Raw genomic sequence first — 23,238 nt, 5'->3', positions numbered from 1 at the left:
CACACACACACACACACACACACACACACACACACACACACACACACACACACACACACACACACACACACACACACACACACAGACACACACACACACACACACACTAGATACCCAGTCATCACTGTAAATATACTGATCCTTGTTGATGTTGTTTGTTTTAGAATAGTTGGTTTTAAATAAATGTATCATTTATTTTCACCAAATTGTCTGTGTTGATGTCATTCAAAAGTGGTTGATGCCAAAACCTCCAGAGAATTCATAGTTAAATCCTTCAGATACCAAACCATTAATTACCTTTAGTTGATAACTAAACTTGTGGTTCTGGTATAATTAGAATATGAGACTGATTCTAAATTAATGAGACTGATTAAGGTAAAACAATAATTAAGTAATAAATAAATAATTAAGGTAAAACAAATTATATCTACTTTTAAAGGATTAGTAGGTGAAACCCCTACAACGTGGTTACAAACACTAATATTTCCTTATTGTTCCACAGTAATTAAAAATGTGTAACATACATTTGAAGGTTAATGAACATGTATATGCCTTTTCAGCATGCAGGCCTCCAGAGAACTGTGTTACCTCCTAAAGCACATGAATACTGGAGTCCATCCCCACTGTCTGCTGACTCCAGGTAGAGTTTGTTGTGTTTGGTGGGGTTGTGGGTTACATGCTGTCCGTTCTTGTACCAGATGTAGGTGGGGTTGTAGGACAGAGTGCAGGTGGTGCTGCAGCTCAGTGTTACTGACTGTCCCTCTGATATTGGGGTGGAGCTCACTCTCACCTGCAGATCTGTATAATAGCAACAGTATACTGTTATTATTACTAGTTTATAAGCATAGGAGTAGATTCAGTTGACAAAAGATAATAACTGCCCTGGTGTGGACAGGTACCTGTAACAATCAGAATGACTCCTGGTTTACCACTGAAATTCTCTCCCCCTTTAGTGCTGAATTTAAAGCGATATTCTCCAGAATCACTCTTCCTCAGATCTCTGATTCTCAGAGTGCAGCTTCTCTCTTTATCTCCAACAAACTCCACTCGACCAGCAAACTGTTCTTCCAGACTCAGGTCCTGTGGATTCTCTTTAGGACGAACATAAAACCAGAATGTGTGATTAACTTTCTCATCACTGGGATGTGAGTAAGTGCAGGGAAACTCCACTGATGATCCCTCCACAACACACACTCTTCTGTCTGTGTAGCTCACACTCCAACATGGCTCATCAGAAACACCTGCAACAGTAAGAAGTCGTTAAATGAAGTGTGGGAAACCCAGGGAGAGAGTCAGGAGACTGCAGTATTGATAGATGATCATAATGCAGACCTTTATCTCTCTGACCTGACAGTTCTGACATCAGCCTCAATACTATACAGTTGTACTATTTCAGCCCTGTTGGGATGCAGTCTAGTTAGTCAGAAGACAGAGAGGTGAGGACTCCAGTCAATATCTGATCTGAATATATTGAGACTCAGCATTTGCACTGATGATGTGAGGTGGTGGTGATGGTCAGTGGAGTCTGTCACGTAGGGCTACGCCCCCTCTCCTAGCTGTCACTCCGGTTTCCCTGTTCCCTCGTGTCTGTGTTGTTCCTTGCCCGTTAGTCCCGCCCTGCTTGTCTGTTGCCCTGGTTTCCCATTGTCTGCCACGCCCTTGTCATCATTATCACCTGTGTCTAGTCCAGTCCTGTGTATTTATAGTCCCTGAGTCTCCCATGTTAGTGTCGGATATTTTGTACATGCATGTCCTTTATCGTCGCTGCCATTTGTTCTACCTATCCTTGTCATCGCTGCCGTCTGGTATTTACGTTCTCCTTTGTTTTACTCCTTGTTCTTGTTCCCTGCCTCGTTTGTTTTATTGTGTCATCATGCCTGTGTACATTTCTTGTTCGGACTGCCTGCCTGATATTACCCCTGCCCGTTATTACGACTCCGCTTATGGAATTCCGATTAATAAATCTCGCTCTCCTTAGCGTTTGTGTCCGCCTCCCTGCTCTGCATCATGCAGATCGTTACAGAGTCATTCCACAGAATTCAGTCATGTCTTATATCAAAATGTTATATCAAAAAAGTTTTAAGACCTCTATGAACACCATAATGAACCAATCTGAGGAGAAATTCATACTCACACACTGGAGGGGAGAGAATATCATTAATGCCAATGAAAGAGCAGGAGTAAGTGCCTTCATCTCTACTGGATAAATAAAAGGCATTGTTGTCATCTGTGTACTTTTTTGTATATTGTCCATTCTTGTACCAGAAGTAACGTTGGACGTTGTTAAAGTTCAGAGTGCAGGAAGTGATGCAGTTGAGAGCATTTTGTCCTTGCAGTCTGGAGACAGGGGTCACTCTCACCTGCAGGTCTGAATAGAGTTTAACTTTTACTATTTTAACCACTGAAGAGATGAGCTGAATATAATTAAATTGTAACTGCAGATTAGAGGCTATAGTACCTGAAACTGTTAGGTTGACTGCTGTTGAGCTGTGATATTTCTCTCCTGTTCCTGTAAAGAGCATGAGGTGATATTCTCCTGAGTCTCTTTCTCTCAGGTCTGTTATTCTAAGAGCTGAGCTGGATTTTGTGATCCCAGTGTAGCTCACACGCCCTGCGTAGTCTGAGTCTAACACTAAATCCTCTGGATGGTCCTCATTCCTCCATTTAGTTTGTTGTTTTGGGCTGAACCAAAAGAATGTTGTGGTGTCGATGTTTGAGTAAGAACATTTCAGCTCCACCGTTGACTCCCGCAGAGCACAGATGGTCTGAGGATGACATGTCACCCTGACAGTGTCACCTAGAGAAACTGAAACTCCAGAAACATATTACAAAAAATAAAACTGACATAGAATTATAGGAGCAAAAAACCCAGTCAGTTGATCCCCTCATGTTTTATAAAATGAATGGTTTTGCAGAAGCGCTTGTTTGGTTGTGATGTGTAAAATGGTGTTGTTATAGCTTAATTGACAGTGATTTGTGGCATTGATTGACAGTTATTACTGATGGTCAAACATTGTGAAGACTAGGCAGCCTGTGATAGAACAGGGCCAAAGTGACCATTTTGGTTTGACCACCCTCATCTCTATGAGAGACCAAACGCATGCATAACAGGGTTACACAGTGGTAGACAGGGTTAGGCTAGAAAATCCAACCACAATAATCTTGTTCTCTCAGCAATCTACTGGCTCTCAGTTCCACCAATATCAAATTGATTTTAGAATTCTTCTGTTACATATAAATGGTCTTGGCCCACAATATCTGAGTGAAGTCTTTCAATATTATAATCCATCTCACCTGCTATGCTATCAAACGCAGGGTTTCTCTTAGTTCCTAAAATTATCAAGACTACAGCTGTGTAATATGTCTGCTCTTTCCTGTGTATGTATACCACAGAGGTCATAGATACCAGCATAGTCATCACAACACCAAAAACCTAATTTACCCACAATGTTCACCACAAACTCCAATCACAGTGACTGGAGGACTCTGGAATTGCCAAACTGCTGTCCTGAAGGCTGACTTCATCTCAGCTCTTGCATCTCCCCACTCACTACACTTCTTGGCTCTGACCGAAACCTGGATCACTCCGGGGAACTCTGCAACTCCGGCTGCTCTGTCCTCTGCCTTCTCATTCACTCATTCTCGATGGCACCTTGGAAGGGGAGGTGGCACAGGTCTACTGTTATCTCCAGAGTGGCAATTCACCCAACTCTCCTTCTCAGCTCTTTCAATTTCTTCCTTTGAGTTCCATGCTATTACTGTATCCTACCCCACTAATCTTCACATCATGGGTATTTATCCCCCTCCAGGTTCCCTTGCGAACTTCATTGATGAACTTGACACCCTCCTCGGTCAATTCACCATTGAAGCAAACCCGTTCATTCTCATCTTGCATCCTCATCTTGCATCCTTCCATTGCTGTCGTTATTTGACCTCGTCATCAACCTGTCCCCTCCGACTCATAGAGCAGGCAACATTCTAGACCTGGTTTTTAAACGAGCCATCGGACATCACAGTCACCCCACTTCACCTGTCAGACGATCACCTTCTATCCTTCTCCCTCCCTGCCATTTCCACTGGCACTTCCTCTATACATACTTCTTACTTTCACCCAAATTTACACTCCATCGATCCCTCAACCCTTGCTGCTACTATTTTGTCTGACCTTCCTCACCTGTCTGTCTTCTCTCTCACACAGAGGCGGTCTTTGCATAGAGGCGTTGCTAGGCAATTGCCTTGGGCCCCTCCCACTGTAGGGCCCCCTTGTCTAGCTAAAGCCAGGTTCACACTACATGACTTTTCAGTCATCAGGTTTTTGTGCCGTTCGCACTACACAACTGGTTGTGCTGTAATCGCGAGTCTTTCAGTTGTTGTGGCTTTCACACTACATGACTGATCGGCGACGCGGGCTCACGAATTAAACGACTGGGGAATCGCCGACTCATCTGGCTGCCGTCCAAAAACACGAGAACACGAAAACGAAACTCTCGCGAGAACCAGCAACACCACGTAAAAGAAAAAAATGTACATGTACTCCACATTTTCGGTATTATTATTATTATTTTTTACCGTTTAAACACTCCATAGTCCAAAATTGCCAGAATTATTTCATCTCTCCGTTGCAGTGAACATATATATAATCAATCACACTATTTCTCCAGTGCTGTCACAATAACTTAAACACAGTGTTGTAGTAAAGTTGTAAGAAAGGTGAGGATTTTGTGTGTTTGCTGGGTTACTGTTTTGAAAGCATTCTTGAAAGTTTTTGTGCATTCTTCAGTGATATTTTCAGCGGTGCCGCGGTTGTCTCTCCGCGTTCCCATTGGCTGTAGCTAGACACTGCTGTTGACTCAGTCGCCGACTGGGCTAGATATTAAACATGCTAGATATCTGCCGGTCGTCTGCGATGAGTCGGCGACCACTCGGCGAGCGTCTTGATCGCCGATTTGCCTCTGACCACAGTTTCTGTCGGCGATCTACAAAAACAGTCGGCGACTGAAAAACCAGCCTAAAATTGTGTAGTGTGAACCGGGCTTAACTTATTTCTTGCATATTAATGTTGATGGGCCCCCTAGCTAAATTCGCCTTGAGCCCCCAAATTGCTAAGTCCGCCACTGCTCTCACAGGACACAATTATCAATACTTTCTTCTCTACGTTCTCTTCGTCCATCAGTCTTCTGTGTCCTCCCTCCCCCAGGCTTAAGAGATCTGTCCCATCCACCCCTGGCTGCTAAGTGTTACGCAGTTACAGAAGAGATCTAAGAACTGCAGAGAGGAGGTGGAAGAAAAGGCGCCTAGATTCAGACCTCAGCTCAAATTAATCTCTCCTTTCAAAATTCTCATTGGAAGTCACATCAGCAAAGTCAGCAGAAAGAAAGAAAGAAATTTGAATAATTTGCATCCAACCCACACAAGCTATTCAGTATTTTTTCTTCTCTCCTTATCCCTCCCTCACCACTCTTCCATCCTCTCTCACTCCTGAGGATTTTGTCATCTTCTTTGAAGAGAAGATTGTAGCAGTCCGTCAGTCCTTCTCCCCAGTTCACAACATTCCTACTAGTATCTCTAAACCAACACTCAACTCCTTGGATTCTTTCTCTCCTCTCTCCTCAGACAAGATACATTAACTTCTGAATTCCAGCAATCCTACTACATGCCTGCTGGATCCAATTCCTTCCACTCTTTTCCAGAATATGTTAAGAGATCTCCTTCCATTATTCTCAGCAATCATCAACAACTCCTTAGTTACCTACCGTGTTCAAGATGGCAAGAGTGGTACAATCTTGAAAACAGCAACACTTGACACCTCTGACATGAACAACTACAGACCAGTATCACTTCTTCCTTTTCTATCAAAAATTCAGGAACAAGCAGTCTATGACCAATTATCTCTCTTCCTTACCCAGAACCAACTCCATGATCCTAATCAGTCTGGCTTCAAACGGGCTAACAAGCTATCATCAGTTTGAATTCTTCTAGATCTTTCTGCAGCCTTTGACATGGTCAACCACAACATCCTCCTCTCTGTTCGGTGTGACTGGCTCTGCTTGGAAATGCTTCCAGTCATATCTAGAAGACCATTTCTATCAGGTAACATGGAGAGGATCCACATCCAATCCATGTAAACTCTCCACTGGAGTCCCCTAAGGCTCAGACCTAGGCCCTCTTCTCATTATCTTGTCTCATGATTTCTCTTATCATTGCTATGCTGATGACACCCAGCTAATTCTTTCCTTCCCTCATTCTGACACCCAGGTTTCTGGGCGTATCTCGGCATGCTTGGCAGATATTGCTTCATGGATGACTGCTCACCACCTGAAGCTCAACCCTAGCAAAACTGAGCTTCTGTACATTCCAGGAACCCCAAACAATGACATCAGTTTCCTTTGAGAACACCTTCTTATCACCATCAGAAACTGCTTGAAGCCTGAGAGTAAGGTTGGACAACCAGTTGTACTTCTCAACACATGTTTCAAAGCTGAAGATCCTGCAGATTTCTGCTCTGCAACATACCGAGAATGCGACCCTTCCTTTCACAGGAAGCTATTCAAGTGCTTGGGCAGTCTCTAGTCATCTCAAAGCTGGACTACTGCAATTTCCTACTTGCAGGTCTTCCTCTACGGTTCATCAGACCTCTACAACTAATTCAGAATGCTGCAGCACAACTGTTCTTCAATCTCCCCAAGTTTTCACGTTACTCCTCTGCTACGCTCTCTTCACTGGCTTCCAGTAGCGGGACGCATCAGATATAAAACCTTGATGCTGGCTTACAAAGCCAAAAATGGACTAGCCCCTCACTACATGATGTCCATGGTCAAAAGCCAATCTGTACAGCGAGCACTCAGAATCTCAAGCTTGGCTCAACTCAAAACTCCATGCTTAAAGTCTCATGGAAGACAAAGCTCCAGACTATTCTCTGTCCTGGCTCCAAGATGGTGGTACAATCTTCCATTAGCCGCTCAGACTGCAGAGTCTATTGCTGTCTTCAAGTGTAGACTGAGGACTCACCTGTTTGAGCACTAACTCAGGAGATAGCACTCGCCGTTGTCCTTAAATTGTATGTCTGTCTATGGTTATTTGTGCTTCTTGGTAAACGTTAGGGTTAGCCTAACCCTAACCCTAACCCTAACTTGCAAAACACTAGGTAAAGACTATGACTCCTGTAGTTTAGTAGAAGTCTTACTCCAGGTTTTCTTGAATTCTGGCCTATCTGTTTTATTACCTAGGATGAATTTTGTGATCAGATGCAAAACACTTTGTATGTCGCTCTGGATAAGAGCGTCTGCTAAATGCCGTAAATGTAAATGTAATTAGCTGAGATCCATCATCTACACTGGACAGACCACTCAGTGTAGAACTAAAAGGGATGTGTCATAAAGTAGCCCTGGACCCCTCCCTTGGGTGTGTGTACGAGAGGTCTGCATCTGGTTATTGCCCATAGATATATTTACTTTGGGTGTGTGTTCATCCGTCTCACCTGTGTCTTATATCATCAATGTCATGCCATACACTAGGGGCTCATTTATTTTAAAGTATATATATGTCTGTTGATATTGTTAATGGTGCTTGTCTTTGTTCAGTCCTCTTGGGTGTTAGGTCTAGCTTAGTTAATGTGTTACATGTGAGAAGCACTAACTGTGCAGCTTCTTGGCTAAATAAAAGCCAGTAAAACATATGGTTGTCTAGGCTTCCTGCCTCCCTCACCAGCATTAATCAAATCAAATCAAATCAAATATATTTGTATAGCGCTTTTCACAACATATGTTGTCACAAAGCGCTTTACAGGATTTACAAGGTTAACAGTACTATGGGTCCAAATCCCTAATGAGCACACAAATTACACAAAAACAAATTATACAGACTAATACACAAGTTACACATAAATCACACAATCAGGCTAAGTATAAGGTAACTAGAATGAAAGTTCTTGGTGTTGATATTGTCAATGTAAATGTCTTGTGATGAATGCCAGGTTTTCATTCCGTGTCAGAGCAATGATACTGGAATTGTAGGCTCCAACTGCAGTGTTACTCCCCAGGTGAACATCTTGACCTCAGGCATTACTGGTTGGACTGTTACTACCTGGGCCACCCAATGAAAGATGGGTTCTATTTTCAGTCTTGGTCCTCCCAAGGTATTTTCCTAATCCCAACCTAGGTAGTGTGTCCTCACTACTCACTACACTGTATGTTGTAAAAATTGCTATATAAATACATTTGACTTTGACTTTAGACCTGAACAAAAACAAGACATCACAGACCAGAGTTTGTCCAACAGCTGCAGCCACTCTGGGCCTTTTAGATTAACTGTTCACCTCTGCAGTGGGTTTAATGGGTGTGTCCAGGTTGCTCAGTAAAGGCAAAGAACCACTGTTTAAACTACATACAACTGAGTGAAAGCAGAGAGATCCTACCTGGAACAAACAGCAGGATGATCAGGGACACAATTCCACATTTATAGCCCATGGTTCTGTTTGGTCTAAATGAAAGAGTGGAACAATTTTGATGTAAACTTTATATTCAGTGAAAATTCAGAACTATATACGAATTTTAAAGATTTTTAAATATGTTAATCAAATTTTCATAATTATTAAACTAATACTTACAATTTCTTAAATAGTTGCACTGCAAAGCTACTTTGACGAGGAGGATGAGGGGTTGTGAACGTGGTGCTACAAGTGGGTGAATATGGAGGTGGGTTCACTACAGAGAGTGAGATAAATGCAAACATTGGAGTTCCAGTTCCAGGTGTTTTAAATAGACAAAAAACATAAGCCCCGAGTGATCATGAGACGAGCCACTGGTGAGACCGATGAACACTCAGACACATCCACACCCACGAAGATCCACAGACGTCAGGGGTCAGGGGCAGTAACGTGACAGGCTCAGGCTCGTGAGGAGTAACAGATCTCGATAGGTCACAGTTCTCAGTGTAACACCTGTTTAACTTAACAAGTCAGTAAGCGATTGGCTAAGGCAGCGTTGTGGTAGCCAATCAGAGCCAGTGTTTTTACATGCGCGCCGAAGCACACCAGTGCCACACGACACAAACGGAAAAGAGGCAGAAATGGCGAGTCAGGAGCAAGCCAAAGAAAAATTAACGTTTTCAAGGTGGAGATATAAACATTATTTAAGAAAATACTTCCTGAATGTCTACCAGACTGGGTATTTGATTTATTTAATTAAGAATAGAGGCTTTATTGTTAAGTTTATTACTGTTGTGAACAAACCAGTTGTCTCAGGTTGAGAGAATTTAGTTTAATTTGATAGATGTAAATGCACTTTATATAGTGTAACTGTTTGCTGGATTTTCTAAAAAAAACAATTAGTGCAATCAAGAAAATCCAGGAAGGCTGAGCAAAATCTTGTTGAGGACTTTTACTTTCTGAACCTGGAATGTCCACCTCTGGTTAAAACAGACTGGTTTGTGATAAATTTTCCATTTATCTAGTCAGACAGATCAAGGGACATGTTTCTCCAGTCTAGCTCTGTCTGCTCACACACTAACTCTCCCCGGCTCAGAAGAAAAACTTATTAAAAGAAATGTATGAGTGGGTGTTCCTGTGTGTGGGCAGGATCAGCACACACACTGAGACCCCACCACAAGATGCAGGGAGGAGGCACTGTGAGGGTAACAAATGTTTGGAACTTTTGGTGTCTGCAATAAAATGGAAAAACCATAGCTAGTTCTGATAAAATTGTTGATGAAAAAGCATTTACTCGATGCAATGCTTAGCTTCACATTAGTTCAAGGTGCCAGCAAGTCTTCTGGTATACAAGGCAATACATTAGCATGACTGTCAGATATTGTTAATCTCAGAAATGTAGCACTAAAATAGAAATAATCTGAAATCAGCTTTAACCCAGCTCCAAATCTAACCCCACTCTAACTGACCTCAGTTTAGCTGTAACCCAGCTCTACTCTCACCTCCACACCCACTCTAACTGACCTCAGTTCAGCTGTAACCCAGCTCTACTCTCACCTCCACACCCCTCTTCTGGTGTGTCAAGACCAAAACGACTCCTTTAAATCATTCACATCTGCATGAAAGATCTATCATGGCATTTTGATGTACAGAGCAGTGGTGACCAAAGACAAAAACATTTCATATGCCAGATTTTGTCCAACATTACATTTAAATGCTTTTAACTTTTTACTTTTAGATTTCGAATTATTTGAGATACTCATTGTGATTTTTGCCTTCTACTCTGCACATTTATATAAATCGAACTGGACAAGAAAACAAAGTTACTTACCTTCTGTTGTGGATGGTCTTTGTGTTTTACTTTCTCAGTGGACACATCAGACAGTGTGTGTGGGTGGGTTGGGTAATACCTTATGTCATAGATAATGACACAGTTCTGGTTTCCTTCCCTTTTCTGTGTAAATTCAATTACAAGAACCAAATTTGTGTCACATTTGAAAGGAGTGAAAAAAATCAGCAGGCAAAATGATGATCAACACAAGATACATACACAATGTTTTGGAACCACGTGGGTCAAGACTCCCCAGGACACATCATAACAGAGCCCCCTCCAAGGGCACGTCTCCCCAGGGGAAGGTCAATAGATCTCAGGGTCTCTAGACCTGGGAAAATCATACTTACATGCAACTAAAAGTTCTTTACAGAATAAATATAAGAAAAAAATAATAAAACAAGGTAATAAAATAATAAAATTACGATTATTAAAATTGTAGAAGAAAACAAAAATATTTTAAAATAATGTAATAAAATTATTGTCAGAGTAGGCCACTTCCAGACATACCCAGAACACAACGCTCCCTCATTCCCAACCACCATCATTTGAATTCCTGTGACCTGCTCCCTTTATTAACCCGCAGGTTCAGTGCTGCGGATTCCTCTTTGTTGACGCTCAGACCTTGCGTCCACATTGGACTACTATTGCATACTACATTGGACTTCTGAGAGTAGCTTTCATTAGTGTTTAGTCACTTGAGCTGCACGTCTCATTCACTGTGCTACGAACATTAAAGACTTCTTAGCTCAACCCCTGCCTCTGGCTGTTTGTGCCATGCAACAAAAAAAAAATGCTGAAACTATTAAAATGATTTGAAGAACAAATATAAAATGTAATTAAGTAAAATAATGTGATAAAGTAGTAATAATTAACCATCGAAGTTCCTTAACTAAATGCAGCTCTAAACTTCTTGATGCTGTACAAGGATGAAAATGTCTCTGAGCTTCTCAGGAAGAAAGTTCCATAGCTTTGGGCTATGGTGGCTAAAAGCATCCTTGCCAATCTTTAACCAGGTTTTAGGAAGCACCAGGAGATTGCTGTTTGAAGGCATGCGAGACCTCACTGGAAAATATCTAACAATCATTTCACAAAGGTAAAGAGGAACAAGGCCATGAAGACATTTAAAGACCATTACCATATACAACCCTGGATTAGGAAATACAGAAGTGTACATGAAGAAATGCTTCACACAGACACCTGCATGGAGCCTATAAGAGAGAGCAGTCTTACAGCTCCCACTACCAGCAGCTGGAATGACCAACAGCAACATGCAAAAGTAGCCAGAATGAGTCAGAGGTTAAGTCTTCTTATAGCTGCAGCACCACAAGGACAAACCACAAGGACACGACAACCACACAACGACTCACATCATGACACAAGTTATGTGGTGAAATCAAATCAAATATATTTGTATAGCGCTTTTCACAACATATGTTGTCACAAAGCGCTTTACAGGATTTACAAGGTTAACAGTACTATGGGTCCAGTGTTACTCCCCAAGTGAACCTCAGAGAAGAAAGATATGTGATGTGGTAAATATGTAACAGATTATTCAAAGGCCAAACTAAACAGATAAGTCTTTAGTTGAGTTTTAAACATTGAGACTGTGTCTGAGTCCCGAATAAAGGCAGGAAGATCATTCCACAGTTGTGGAGCTTTAAAAGAGCTGGCTCTTCCACCTGCTGTGATCTTTTTGATCCAAGGAACAGTTAATAAGCCTGCGTCCTGTGAACAAAGTGAACGTGCTGGGTTGTAATGATCAATAAGTTCACTAAGATACTCTGGAGCTAAGCCATGCAGTGTTTTATATGTTAATAAAAGTATTTTATAGTCAATACGGAATCTAACTGGCAGTCAATGTAATGACGATAGTACAGGACTAATGTGATCAAATTTTTTAGTTCTCGTTAAAACTCGCGCTGCTGCATTCTGAACCAGCTGGAGTTTGTTTATCGATTTACCAGAACATCCAGCTAGAAGACTATTGCAATAATCTAGGCGAGAGGATATGAATGCATGGATTAGTTTTTCCGTATCACTAGTATTTAATATATCTCTAATTTTAGCAATGTTGCATAAGTGAAAGAACGCTACCCTAGTTATATTATTAATGTGTGAATCGAACGAGAGATCTGGGTCAATTGTGACGCCTAAGTTCTTTACCTCTGCGCTGGGGGTTATAGTAAAGGAATGTAGATTCAATGCTACATTACGTATTTTGTCCCCTTCTGTGTGTGTGTGTCAGTGTGCTCTTCTCTTCCTCCTGATCACACACCACACCCTCAGGTAGCCAATCCTATCGCCACATCATCACAGGTAAGCATCACATCCTCCATCTCATCTTCTCACATTGCCCTCTAGTGGATAGCCTGTAAAACAAACCTCTAGCACAAAAAAAAAGAATGTCCAGGCATGTAACATTGAGAATCGGGAGTTCTGTCCCCCACAGAGATGCTCACAAGTCATTTTTTGCAAGTCCAAGTCAAGTATCCAAGTCTTTGTTCTCAAGTCCAAGTCAAGTATCCAAGTCTTTGTTCTCAAGTCCAAGTCAAGTCTCAAGTCTTTGGCCTCAAGTCCAAGTCAAGTCCCAAATATTTGAGTGACACTGCAGTCGCAAATCACCTTATAGTTGTAATGGTCTGTTATGACACTTCTGATGTATAATAGCTTAAAAATACAAAATAATTACAATTTAAAAGAGCACGTACACACTCAAATGTTTTCCAGATAAAGTTTATATCTGTATTTTTCTCCAAAAAGTATTTTTCTTACAAAACTGATATTTTACAATATTCTCTTCTTTCAGTAGAATATGCTATATTTTGTTCTAAAAGATAAAGGAGGGCTGTGAAAAAAAATGAAATCTTTTTAATAATCAGATTTTTTAAACTATATATATGAAAGGTCTGCATATAAAGAAAATAGCAACCAAATTAGTGATTATAAAATAAAAATTAAAAACATCAAACATCAAATTTTGCAATAATAATGATTCTGACATAAAAAGCCCTGCAGTAACAACTTTTTGTCTGAACTGAATCAAACACAATCTATTTGAACTTCAAGGTGTCTGTCAGTGTCCCAACACAAGGAAAATGTTTATGCAACTAACACATTACATTTTAAAAAGATCAGGATTGACAGGGTACTTGCACTTAGCCTGGCTTGGTGAGGGCGCATTATGAGGCCTCCATGACCAGTGGTGGACAGTAACTAAGTAAATGTAATTCGTTACTGTACTTAAGTTACATTTTCATGTATCTGTACTTTACTCAAGTACTTTTATTTGGTAAGACTTTATACTTTTACTTCACTACATTTCAAAGCGAAACTTTTTGCTTCACTACATTTCAAAGCGAAATTTTTACTTTTCACTTCGTTACATTTACAGAAACATCTCATTCCTTTTTCATTTTTAAATCAATGCTTAATAAAATATCGAAAGGTCAAAGTGTACCATGTCACAGACTATAACCAGTCAGCCCTCAGTAAGCGATTAAGATTTGTACGCTAATTGGCTGAGGATCTGACATGGCTGCAACAGATGGCTTTCCTCAACACCCCTGGCCTTATTTAGCCCAATTGTTTGAATTCCTCGAAAAGAAAAATGATTCGTATTCCTCCTCTGCATTCCGAAGAACACATCGCTGTCATCATTTATGAACTCGCCGTCAAACTTGAAAAAAACACATCGAAGTAAGTTCGCCATTAGATCAGTACTACCAACAGGGTGGTTTATATACCCCGGTTAATTATATCACATTGAAGTACACTACATTTAACAGATGCTTTTATCCAAATCAGTGTGCTAGTACCCAAATTGCAATCTGTGGAGATGCTAACTGGCAGTTTAACACAGACTCCCACATCAAACGTTAAAACCGGGGACACATACACGCGAATTAGGCCAAGCGAAGCGAACTTCGCAATTAATTCCTATGAGGGAGGCGAAGACAAACAAATATGAGCGAGGCAAAGCAAAATTATTAAAATCATTATAAAAATTATTATTATCAGGGTTGGGGGGGGGGCGGGGCGGAGGCATGTGTATAAAATGTTGGCGGGGGGAGGTGGGGGTGGCGGCGAGTGTAAATTGTTTATTGAGTGTAAACACAAATTAAGTATTATATCGCGATCGATCGATCATTGGTGGTTGGCGCCAGAGCGAACTAGTAACTCATTGAATCATAGATGTGGATCAGAGGTTAATAAACTAGATTTTTTTTCAGTGTGAGAAATTGGATGTATGTCGTGTGAGCGTGTGAAGACGATCTCTGGTAAAGACATTCAATGCGTGTGTCTCACGCTCATTGCGTGAGAGTTGGCAACCCTCATTATTATTATATTAATTATTATTGATTATCCAAGTTTAATATTATGAGTTCAGTTGGTTGGGCTGCACACAGTTCTAGTTCTAGGTGCTAGAGCTTCTAGCTTCCCTGTCCCACCATGTGGTGGACAACGTAGAACCTCAGAAAAAGTCCCCCAAGCTAGGACTGAAGTGGCCGGTTTGAAATTATTGTTCTGTTTGGTGGTGAATTATGTTTTCATATTAAACGGTTTGTCTACTTGTCTACCTTTTTAGTGTGAATTATTAATATGGATAAGTTTGGAAATGAATGTCGTGAGGATAGGCTAATATAGGCTAGTTTTGTGTATTTTGTGTTTGCTAGGCAAATGTAAGGCACTGTTTCCTGTTCACCTGTTGATCGAGTAGGCCTAGGGGTTTTAATGTGACGCTAAGAAAAAAAAGGTTTTTACTTTACTTAAGTATTTTTGAAGGCAGATACTTTTGTACTTCTACTCAAGTAAAAAAATTGAGGTGAATACTTTTACTTTTACTTGAGTAATATTCAATGCAAGGTAACTGAACTTTTACTCAAGTACATAATTGGTGTACTTCGTCCACCACTGTCCATGACCAGTGATGCCAGTAACGCATTACTTAGTAATGCGTTACTGTAGTCGGACTACTTTTTTCAGTAACGAGTAGTCTAATGCAACTATACTATTTAAAAACTAGTAGTCAGATTAAAGTTACTTATCTAAAACATCGTGCGTTACTATTTCTGCATTTCGGGGGAACGTAGGTTATATTTATTCATTCTCATTTTTTGGCTACACGTTTCTTACGCGGTTACGTCATCTCTGCTCTGCAGCGCCAAAGTCAGATGTGAACAATATGGAAGGAGAGAGGTTCGCCTTTAGCAGCTGGAAATACAGGCATTATTTTGATTTTATTTCGGCTAAGGATGACAACATTAAGGTCCGTTGTACACTCTGTGCTGGCGACAGAGTGCTGTCTACCTTCAAAAACACAAAGTCAAATCTGAAAAAAAGGGGGAAGGGGGGGGTGGCGAACGTGAATTGTTATCAGGCGGGGTGTAAAATGGACTAAATTCAGTATTATATTGCGATAGATCGATCGCCGGTGATTGGCGCCAGAGCGAACTAGTGACTCGTTGAATCGTAGATGTGGATCAGAGGTAAATAAACTAGATTTTTTTTTCGGCGTGAGATATCGGAAGTGTGGTGTGTGAAGACAGTCAAATGCGTGTGTCTCTCGCTCAATGCGTGAGAGTTGGCAACCCTGTAAGTGGGCGGAGTTGAACAGAAAGACTGTCTTATTTATTTTTTATTTCAAGAAAAAGTTTACAAATGCCAGTGTCATTTTTGATGTTCCGGTTAAAATACATGTCAATAAAGTGAGTATTGGCAGAACTGGTAGTCATTTTCATGTTATAGGGGAGGGGGAACTATGGACTCATTGTACATTTAACTGAACTGATCAGTTTCTGAACGGTGCCTGTCAGTTCAGAGTTCATGCCTGTAAGGTCTTTCGGCTGGTGTTGTGTTGAATTCCGTTTATCTGCACATAAAGACGCTACAGATTATATTGTCGATTTATGTTTCTATGCATAAATAAGAGCTAGACTTTAAATATCCATCACAGCAAACGGCATGGAATTATCTATGTCCAAAGCCACACTGGCTCAAGGGTGTTAATTATTTTAAATAAAATACACACTGGCTATACGAAGTTCACCTCTGACCACGACTTTGCAGTATTACAGCAGCATTATGTCTAAATATCTAGTTAGGACAAAACTAGTGCTCAATGAACTAAGTTAAAATCACTGTAACTCCGGAATATCATCTGTAGCGTTTTTATGAGTGTCCAAACGAGGGGAAAAAATTCTCCGTGGTGCCTGCTGCTTGCATGTGTTAAATGAAAATGAGCACTTTCTTCTTTGATTTACAACTTTGTCCTACCACCTGATTAACTTCCTGTTCCACCCCTGACGGGTGAAGAAACATCTGCAGAAAAGCCACACCTCATTATAAGTCCCATGGTTCAAAGCGTGAGGGAATAAGTAGCGGTTTATAATCTGGAAAATACGAGTAGCAATCGCGGGGGCTCCGCTGTGGCCGGTCGAGGTCACGTTCCACTCTTCAGCTCTGTTTGCAGGGTTCATCCACCTTTACAAGGTGGAATTCAAGCACATGTACGACACTTTCAAGGTCCATTTTCAATATTGTCCAGCACCTTCAGCTTAATTAAGTTAAGCACGTAGTCGTCTGTAACTGTAGATTTCATTCTGGCACGAATACAGCTTCGCAGAGACACACAATGGAATACAATGACGTTCAGTCGATTGCATTTCAAGGTGGCTTCTGGCACGAATTCAGCGTTTCTTTCTTTAAATACAAATCCACACACACTGGAGCTTTTACTTTTCATTGTGGCATGTTTTCATCACATCAGTGTTTAAATCAATCTCGTGATCATTACATTTAAAGGAGACATTTATGTCAGAAATACCGTACGGTGAAAAGCAATACCTCAGTGCCGTGATTACATTTCGAGCTGTATTACATTTTGAATGCTAATTCTTGTGTATTGTTTTTCAATAAAGAGATAAAGTGCATTGAAACGTAATGTAAGTAAAGTAAAGTAAAGTAAAACTTTATTTATATAGCACTTATCTAGATTTTATCACAAAGTGCTTTATAAAGGTAGATAGCAATAAAATACAACACGATCATAATAACATATAAATGTAATAGTGCTTTTGCATTTCATTATGGCACGTATTCTGCATGTTTGTATGGAAAATCAATGCATTTTGTGGATTGTATTTCCATTTTTGCCTAGTAGCGATTACATTTCCAATTGGTACTGTTCCCTCTCCATAGTGATCAGCCTCTGCTGAAAGTAACTAAAAGTAATCTAACTTAGTTACTTTTTAAAGAAGTAGTCAGTAGTCGGATTACTGTTTCAAAGTAACTATGGCAACACTGTCCATGACTAGACACCCTCTCTACTGGTGCACTGGTGGCAAGTCAATACCAAGCTAACTGGGTAAACATTAGGTTGTGATAAGTAACACACTAACTGTGACGCTAAGCTTGTTTGTAGCAAATGCTAATAACCTTTCAGGCAGTGACTAACCTTTCTGGGTGGGTTTTCAGGTGGCGAATAAAATTAGATGTGGTTGAATCAGCGTCCTGTATTTTTATGCCACACACTCTGCAGTTTGCTGCTCTTCTATTTGCTACTTGTGCAGCGTTTTTGTACCCAAAACTTTATTATGAATGGTGAAACAAAAGCGAGCGTCCTCACCGGCGCTGCCAGGATAGCGATGGTTTGCGGCACATGCATTTGTGTCACGTAAAGTATATGTTTATACTTGACGCGTCGCGACCGGCGCGAGCGTCCGCATGCTGAAAACGTTATGTCAGCGGAAAGTGAAAAGGATACAGACAGGCGGAGAAGAAATTGTCAAATGAAACACAGAAGATCATTACAAATAAAAGATTGCTCATGAGTCTCAAATCACAAGTCCAAGTCGAGTTGGAAGTCTTTTGATTGCAAGTCTAAGTCGAGTCTGAAGTCACTGTATATGCGACTTAAGTGCGACTCGAGTACGAGTCCCAAACTCAAGTCCCCATCTCTGGTCCTCCATATGATGCGGAGATAGAGGAACCCTCCAGAACCTCAGAAAAGGAGGTAGAGGAGGAGGGGGTCATTGGTATGCATCCTTCCCAGGCTGGCACATGCTTTTCTAAGGCCAGTAGGTGGTCCCATTCTGAGGAAGAGAAGGAGGCATCTATGAGCATGTGGTGCAGGGCTGGTCGTGCGTCCCACAAGGCGATGAAGGTCAGCTTACGCTCTCCAGAAGCTCCTCTGTGCCCCCCTGGATGGTGCCCATCATTCCTCTTTCTCTGCCATGGCCTTCCTGGGTCCTCAGAGACCTCAGCCTGCTGCTGCCTCTACAGGGCTGCACCCCCCACTGGGCACTGGGATGTCGACCATGGAAGCAACAGAATACAGTGTTTATCCCAGTTCCTGTATCTGTCTGCATACCTGTCCCCATATATTTGCCAAACCCCTTGTTTCCCTTTATGCCACTGTTTGTTACCGTTTGTCTCTATCGCTGTTCCTGCCCCTGTGTTTCTCCCGTCTATGACTCCCCTTGTGTTTGTGATGTTCTGTGTATAACAGCATATGAACCCTGCAGTGCACAAACAACCTGTGGATAAAATGTCACAGTGACCATCTGACCATGAGATGCTGAAACAGGAGAAAGGAGGGACAGAGGAGATTTGATACTTTTAATTTCATGAAATGTGGACCTTTCACAGAGCACATTTAATCTTTTTTTATAATCTAGTTTCTTTTCAAAATATACAGAACACTTTATGAACCATTAAACTGGCACTATGACAATATTTGTTTAAACAAACACTCACATATGGACTTCTAGGCTTCACATCTAGGTTTACATCAGTGAAGAACTGGCTCTTTAGCTTCTTTCTAAGCTAAAAGATCTTCATTGATTCTGTTATTTCTAAACTTTCACAAACATCACTTCTTATGAATGATCTTTACACACTAACATAAAGCCAATCTAATCATTGATTAAGCATGATATGGGTTTGAAACTCTTTAGTGACAAAAACCACACAATAATATTGTACATTAAGATACATAATATTCAAACCTGTGTTATGTAACAGAATTATGATAAACAAGATTTTGGATCCACGGTCATGTAAAACAAGATCAATACCAAGATAAGTTCCAAGCCTTGAATAAAAATAGCAAATGAAACATCAGATTAGAAATGCTTCTTCCTTTCTGTGTCTATTTTGGATGCTATTTTGATTTTATATGTCACAGTTTTGACAGCACAGTTTCTTACAGGATAGTTTTGATTATATACTTACATTTTGTGGTGTAAACCTCAGTTTTATCATATTCGATATGTGCAGTGCAGTGTGTGGTCTGTGTGTATCAGAATAATGGAGTCTGACTCATTGCACACAAGCAGAATTGGTTTCCTTCCCCTTTTCTGTCTGTTCATTTCAAAAGAATGAACAACCTTAACCCCAAGTCCAAATCTTCTAACTCTCTCCTTCCCTTTCCATCAAATATGTGTGAATATTGTGACACAAGAACAGAATGTTGCATCATAAGATGCTTATCCCAGCATTTCATGAGCAGATCATATTCCTCTTTTACTCTTTCTGCACTTTTTTGCAATATTTACATATCCCGTAACATGACAGATCCAGTAAGTCATGACAATAGACTAAATGTTTCTGCTAAATGATCAAAGAAGAATCCTTAAATGAAGGCCTGTGCTGCTTTGCTCTGTTACTGAATATAACGGCCGTGACCTCAGTCCTGCTGCCTCTCACCCATCCTACACTTGGACATTGTGATCTTGATGCTTAAAATGCCACAGGAGGCGACAGTGAGCAGAAAAAAAAAAAAAAAAAAAAAACACATGAAAGCAACACAGCACAAGTCAGAGTAAGTTATGGTAACCTCATGGTAACAGAGGTTATGTTGAATTCATAATGACAGAGAAAGTTCATAGAGTTCATTAACTATGACAGGAGTAGATATTTCTTCAAATATTACATAGTAGGTTAAAGGAAAAAGATTATCACACTGATGATGTAGAGGCCTCTGAAACTCATATATCAGATCAGCTTCACCTCTGGCTTTCATCTCTTGCTCCTTGCTTGAACTTAGCCTGTCTATCTCGTCTCAGTACCCTGACGCAGATCTTTGAATTTTCAAACAGGAAGTATGGAATTGATTAAGTGTTCTCTCAACGCAATTGTTGAAGACATCGAGGACGTATATCTATTTGGAACTTTGATCACTGGGTTTCTGCTGATTGGATTAGGCATTGTCCTGGTGTAGCTCTACAGCTCTACAGGTGAAGTTGGATCAGTCGGGAGACTGCTGACTTAAGAGGAGTTTCTCGTACTCAAACTGGCCGGGCTTCTTGCTACATTCTCCTTTATCTACATCTAAAATTCTCCCTGAAGGTTGTTGTCCTGGTTACCTGCTCCTTCCACCACATAGAGACTGTCTGTGAGTGCTCACAGACTTGTCCTGTTGAGAGAACAATCTGTGACCATATTTTTTTGTCTCCTCCCATGTAGAAAACAACAACATTTAACCTAAAATCAAATGAGTACAGTCCTGTTCCTCCCTAGAAACTGAAACAAACACAAACCTACCGCACTCTATATACAGATATACAGTTATCTACATAAAACAACTACTTCTCCCACAGGGCTCACACAAGACTATACAACAGCTCTCTAACAAATAAAAACAAACAGGAATGGAGACACAAGAGGGTAAAAAAGACACATATGTGCATAGCACAAACATACAACAGGTTATCACACAAGGTACCAGCATAACAAGGACACCATGTCTTCTTCTAATCCTCCTCCTCCTGCTGCTGCTGCTAAAAAGCACTTACTCGATGCAATGCTGATGTTCTGTTACTATTAATTTAAGAACTTTGTTCTATGTTTACGTTAAGCAATTTGTGTTTGTGTGCTTATTTTTTGTAATTTGTAATTCAAGTTGTAATTCAAGAACCACAGGGGTCAGTAGCAGCAAATTAGTTCATGTGCGTAACCATTAGAGTGAAAGAGTTAAGCAGAGAGAGGGAGACAGAGCTATGGTTTATTGTGTCTGAGCTAATCCAGTTATGTATACATGCATCTCATGTCGTTGAAAGCATTGTGGTTTCACCTTTCCTTGTGACATCAATAAACCTGTGGATAAAAGTTAAATGTCTTCAGAATCCTGATGCCAGGAGAGCTTTTATCTGTCTGTCAAGTTGTGTATCATACATTTGCAGAGGATAGAACAGCTGAGCTTCACATGAGTACAAGGTACCAACAAGTCTACAGACATTCAAGCCAATATGTTAGCATGACAGATATTGTAACTGAAATCAGCTTTAACCCAGCTTTACTCTCACCCCCACACCCACTCTGACTGACCTCAGTTCAGCTGTAACCCAGCTCTACTCTTACATTTACATTACATTTACATTTATGGCATTTGGCAGACACCCTTATCCAGAGTGACTTACATTTTTATCTGATTTTTATACAAGTGATCAATTGAGGGTTAAGGGCCTTGCTCAGGGGCACCTCAGTCATGGCCTCAGATCTGGGGAGCGAACCCACGACCCTCGGGTCACAAGACCAGTTCCCTAACCACCAGGCCATGACTGCCCTCCACACCCACTCTTACCTCCACACCCACTCTTAACTGACCTCAGTTCAGATGGAACCCAGCTCCACTCTCAACATCACACCCCTCTAACTTAAAACAGGCTCATAACTTCTTATCTTAACCAGAGCCGAATAAGTGTACCACTGAAAAATTTAGTTATTCAATCATGAGAAATTCAACCACTGATTCCATACAGTATTTGTGTGACGCCGGGACAGAAGCAGCAGGAGGCAGAGGCTGTGCACGGAAGGGTTTATTACCCATAACAGAAATGAACGAAAACGCTCAGGCAGAACGAACACAACAGAATACTCAAATGCACAAAGTAACGCTGAACGTCCCCGGACTAGCAGTCCAAGTGAGAAGCAGGTCTCTCCCACGTAGCGAGGCGAGGTTGCAGGCTGAATGTGCAGCACTGGACAGCCCGACCTGTGGGAATTTAAGCGGGCCTAACCCGATTAGTGGCAGGTGTCAATATTCAGGTGATTGAGATGGTGGGAGTGTCCGGGGATGTGAGGGTGTGCGCTGTGAAGAGGTTGGCGTGCTGGTTTGTGAACGGGTGTGTGCGCGCCCTCTAGTGCCGTCTGGGCCGACTCACCGTGACAATTTGAATGACAGCTAAGCAGTTCTGACATGTAAATGCATTCAACACTGGTTCTGAATTTTTTGAGATTCTCAATGTGTTAACTTTGTAAGTAACAAAGTTACTTACGTTCTGTTGTGGAATGTCTTTGTGTTTTACTTTCTTGGTGGACACCAGTATGGCAGAGTGTGTTGTTTGTTTGGGTGAATGTCCAAAACATTGTATAATGTCATAGATAATGACACATTTTTGGTTTATTTCCCTTTTCTGTGTAAATTACCACAAGAGCCAAATGTAAAGATTCACAGCTGAGGTAAGAGGGGAGGTGTGGTCTTGTGCCTTCCCTGCCTTCCCCGAGAGATTGGCAGGGTCCGACGAGCAGGACTGGGCTGGTCATGAGAGCCCATCACTGTGTGGGGCAGGAGAACACACCTGGGATTGGACAAGGGGCTGGGCAAGAGGGACGATTCCAGGTACAAAGAAGGTAACTTAGACAAGGAGGGGCAGAGATACAATGAGAGACACAGGAAAACTAAGGGTTACAGGGGACAGCGTTAGAAATCGAGACAAGGGGGGGCGAAGACCCAACAGGTGTCCAAGAAGGGAGAAAGGGCAGGGGTCCACTAGATGTTCAGGGGACTGAGAGCTTGGTGCGCACTCTGGTGTGTCCAGAAGTTTGGGGACATCTGGGGTAATGTGTCCAGAAACATGGGGGTATCAGGACGTGGTGTGTCCTGATACACCAGGGCTTCAGAGTGTACATGTGTGTATGTGATATGAGAAAGCATGAGCATTCTAAGTGTTTCAAAGTCTTTCATTGTTTTTTACTCTTA

General features: G+C 41.2%; 1 protein-coding gene and 1 long non-coding RNA gene across 2 annotated transcripts in view; both read right to left on the bottom strand.

Annotated features, from left to right (window-relative positions):
- Window positions 1–10,290, bottom strand: part of LOC143524272 (hemicentin-1-like) — a 30,826-nt gene extending 20,536 nt beyond the window's left edge. The window contains exons 1-7 of the mRNA XM_077018270.1: window positions 10,257–10,290; window positions 8,606–8,702; window positions 8,414–8,478; window positions 2,459–2,806; window positions 2,135–2,368; window positions 900–1,241; window positions 589–798 (exon numbers count right to left, since the gene is read on the bottom strand). Coding sequence (XP_076874385.1) covers window positions 589–798; window positions 900–1,241; window positions 2,135–2,368; window positions 2,459–2,806; window positions 8,414–8,465 — 1,186 coding nt within the window. The 5' untranslated portion in view covers window positions 8,466–8,478; window positions 8,606–8,702; window positions 10,257–10,290. The remainder of the gene's footprint in view (window positions 1–588; window positions 799–899; window positions 1,242–2,134; window positions 2,369–2,458; window positions 2,807–8,413; window positions 8,479–8,605; window positions 8,703–10,256) is intronic.
- Window positions 10,291–17,215: 6,925 nt separating this feature from the next.
- On the bottom strand, window positions 17,216–19,553 carry LOC143526075 (uncharacterized). Its single transcript, XR_013133815.1, has 4 exons — window positions 19,491–19,553; window positions 18,683–18,793; window positions 18,431–18,560; window positions 17,216–18,349 (listed from the first exon to the last, which is right to left on the bottom strand). It is a non-coding gene; the product is annotated as an uncharacterized LOC143526075 (long non-coding RNA).
- Window positions 19,554–23,238: the final 3,685 nt, after the last annotated feature.

This window comes from Brachyhypopomus gauderio, chromosome 1, assembly GCF_052324685.1.
Source record: "Brachyhypopomus gauderio isolate BG-103 chromosome 1, BGAUD_0.2, whole genome shotgun sequence".
Lineage (NCBI taxonomy): Eukaryota > Metazoa > Chordata > Actinopteri > Gymnotiformes > Hypopomidae > Brachyhypopomus > Brachyhypopomus gauderio.
The sequence above is the reverse complement of the archived record's forward strand: the minus strand, read 5'-3'. Positions and strand labels throughout refer to the sequence as shown.